At 38.7% G+C, this 3,337-nt stretch overlaps 1 protein-coding gene across 1 annotated transcript; it reads right to left on the bottom strand.

The window, feature by feature from the left end:
• Nucleotides 1-841, bottom strand: LOC122200956 (olfactory receptor 5F1-like). The gene is given in 2 exon segments (XM_042906748.1): nucleotides 1-36; nucleotides 38-841. Coding segments are annotated over 2 exon segments (840 nt in total).
• Nucleotides 842-3,337: the final 2,496 nt, after the last annotated feature.

Genomic DNA, 3,337 nt, shown 5'->3' on the forward strand with positions numbered 1-3,337 from the left:
CTACTGTGTAGAACACAGAAGCCACTTTGTCCTGACCCAAGGAGTAGCTGGAACTAGGTCTCAGATAGGTATAGATGGCGGTGGCATAGAACAGAGTTATCGCTGTCAAGTGAGAGGCACACGTGGAGACGGCTTTGTGCCTCCCCTGCCCTGAATGCATGTGGAAGACAGAGAAGAGAATGTAGGAGTAGGAGGTGAGGATGATCAGCAGAGTCCCGGCCAGATTCGCACCAGCAAATGCGGAAAAGATACTTTCATTCACGTGTGTATCAGCACAGGAGAGCCTAAAGAGTGGAGGGCTGTCACAGAAGAAGTGGTGAATGACATTGGAACCACAGAATGGCAAGCTGCCTACATAACTCGTGTTAACCATGGAGTTCAAGAATCCTGCCGTAAAAGCCCCTGCTGCCATTTTGAGGCAGGCTGTCCTGGACATGATCAGGGAGTAAAGGAGGGGGTTGCATATGGCCACGTAACGGTCATAGGCCATTAAGCCAAAGAGGATGGCTTCGGTTGTGGCCAAGGCGATAAAGAAGTACAATTGCAGGAAGCAGCCTGCGAAGGAGATGGTTTTCGTCTCTGACAGTAAGTCTGCCAGCATCTTTGGGGTGATGGCGGAGGAATAACAAACATCCACAAAGGACAGGTTAGCCAGGAAGAAATACATGGGTGTGTGAAGTCGGGAATCAGTGCCGATTAAGAGGATCATCCCAACATTCCCCAAAACTGTAAGGGCGTAAATCCCAAAGAAAAGCAGAAAGAGGATGATCCGTAGCTCCATGGTGTCTGCTAATCCCAACAGGATGAACCCCTCCAGCGAAGTGTCGTTCTCGCCGCTCATGTGTTACAAATACAGTTTGCTGAAACTTGCATTAGGTGTCAATATTGTCAATATTGTTTATGGGAAATAGAAATGTGAATGGGGATATTCATGCATCGGAAAGGAAAAAACAACCTAGGGTAGTCCAACACAGTAAATAGAGTGACACAGGAAGTGGAAAATTGGGGGACAAAGAGGTGAGCTTTATGAGCAATTGTCTGTGTGATGTCACTAGTGCAAGGCCACAGACATGTCACTCAAATTCTGTAAAAGCCACCTGTGTTGGTCTATTCTTTCATTTCAGCTAATAGCTGAAATCAATTGATAAAAATATCCTTGCTGAAAATTCTCTAATTTTGTGAACGTTTATGGGAGTTTAACTCAGATGTATTTTTTCCCACTCAGGCCCACTCTGGATATTCTTCAATACCAAAACTCCTTCATTGCCTGCCAGAAATCATTCTTGTCTACCCAAGGAGCAACTATATTGACCATTTCAAACAACCAATAGGTTGTCACCTCTCATAAAAGTTTAAGAACGATTTTGTGGTGTTTTCAAAGTGAATCGAGGGACGTCTGGGTGGCTCAGTCAGTTAAGTGTCCTACTTTGGCTCAGGTCGTGATTTCATGGTTTGTGGGTTTGAGCCCTTCATAGGGCTGTGCTGACACCTTAGAGCCTGGAGCCTGCTTCCGATTCTGTTTCTTCAGCTCTCTCTGCCCCTCCCCTGCTCCCTCTCTCTCTCTCTCTCTCTCTCTCTCGCTCTCGCTCAAAAACAAATAAACCTTAAAAAATAAAAGAAAAAATAGAAGTGAATCAAACAATCGTTCTTGTGACAAAGTACACTCTCCGTTAGCATCTTCTAGTAGCAGGCATGCTGTTTGTCCACCTCAGTGCATTACGGTGCCAAAGCCTGATAAATTCCTTCCTCATGTCTTACCTGTGTAGTGTAGTATTTTCTTTTTTATTAGGAGTTCTCAGCTGAAGCTCCGAAAGAAAAGAAGAGCATTTTCATTTTTAAAATGCAATGCAATGCAATCCAAATTTGAATTAACTCTTTGTTAAAATTTAAGACACCTGGAAAAATACACATTTCCATGCTTTTATATTGTTTTTCATAAAGAGATATGGGTAACCATTGGAACCAATTTATGAGTTTTCATTGTTAGTCAATCCCCTAAAGGCAGAAACTCCCATCTCAAAGGAGAACACAATATGATCACATGCAGATCTATGGACTCAAACATCATTGGGACCCTTCACCACAGAGTACTTCTTGATCTCTATGTTACTTTAAGGGCTTGCCAAAGTAATTGATGAATCACTATATTATACACTGTATGTTGACTATGCTGGAATTTAAAGGAATTGAAAAATTGTCATTTGCCAAAAAAAAAAAAAATTAATTGGTTATTTGTTTCCTCTCTCTATGTATTGGTAGTTTATCCCAAATGGGTACATGGTCAACCACCAACTTATTATTCTTCCCTTGCCTTTTTAATAATTGAAAGAATTATTCTTTTCCTTTCTCTTTGTGTGTACATGTGTTTGTGATGTGTGTGTATGTGTGTGTGTGCATGTGTACAAGCACACACACTTTTTCCCTTTGGGCAAGTTTTATCCTTCAACCCAACTCGAGTCCTGAGTGAATTTCATAACAATGAGAAACTAAATCCATTGTACCATGTTTAAAGAATTACTACGCCCTGAGCAAATGAGACAATAGATGAGAAAACTTAACTTCTTTTTTTATGATTTTAGAGTTGTGTTGGCTTTTTGCAATTATTGTCTGTGATTCTGTCCCTAGATGGGGGTTAAAAAAACAACTTTCCATATCTAATTATAAAGAAAACAAGATGGCCAACAAATACACGGGGCATCCGTATGCACAGAGTCTATTTGCATAGAGAACTTGAAATATATTACATTTGTCCACTTAAATTCCCAATTAATCCTCCACACCAGTCTTTGAGGTTCACATTATTATTTTACACATTTTGTAGCTGAGGTTTCAAGCTATTAAATGACTTTTCAGTAGACAAATGGTTAGAAAGTGGGGGGATCAATTTGATCACAATTTTCAACAGAAAGAATATCCAGCTACCTAACTTTCTTATCTTGTTCCTTTTTATCATAGTCACTTAGAACATTATAAATAAATAAATAAATAAATAAATAAATGCACATATATGTACATATACACACACATATATACTGCACACATATGTTGCATGTATCTTCCAGTATGTAGAATCTTCCAATCATTAGACCAGGGAGAATACTTCTAAAAAAAGGTCTCTAACATCATGCAATATATTGCTTGAAAACATAACTTGATGTAAAGATGTCATCCTCATGCCATTAAAAACTACCTCCTAATTCATATATATATATACATATATGTATATATGTATATATATGTGTATATTTATATGTATATATACATATATATACATATGTATGTGTATATGTATATATGTATATATATACATATATATGTGTATATATGTATATATGTA

The sequence above is a fragment of the Panthera leo genome, chromosome D1, assembly GCF_018350215.1.
Source record: "Panthera leo isolate Ple1 chromosome D1, P.leo_Ple1_pat1.1, whole genome shotgun sequence".
In the NCBI taxonomy this organism is placed as follows: Eukaryota; Metazoa; Chordata; class Mammalia; order Carnivora; family Felidae; genus Panthera; species Panthera leo.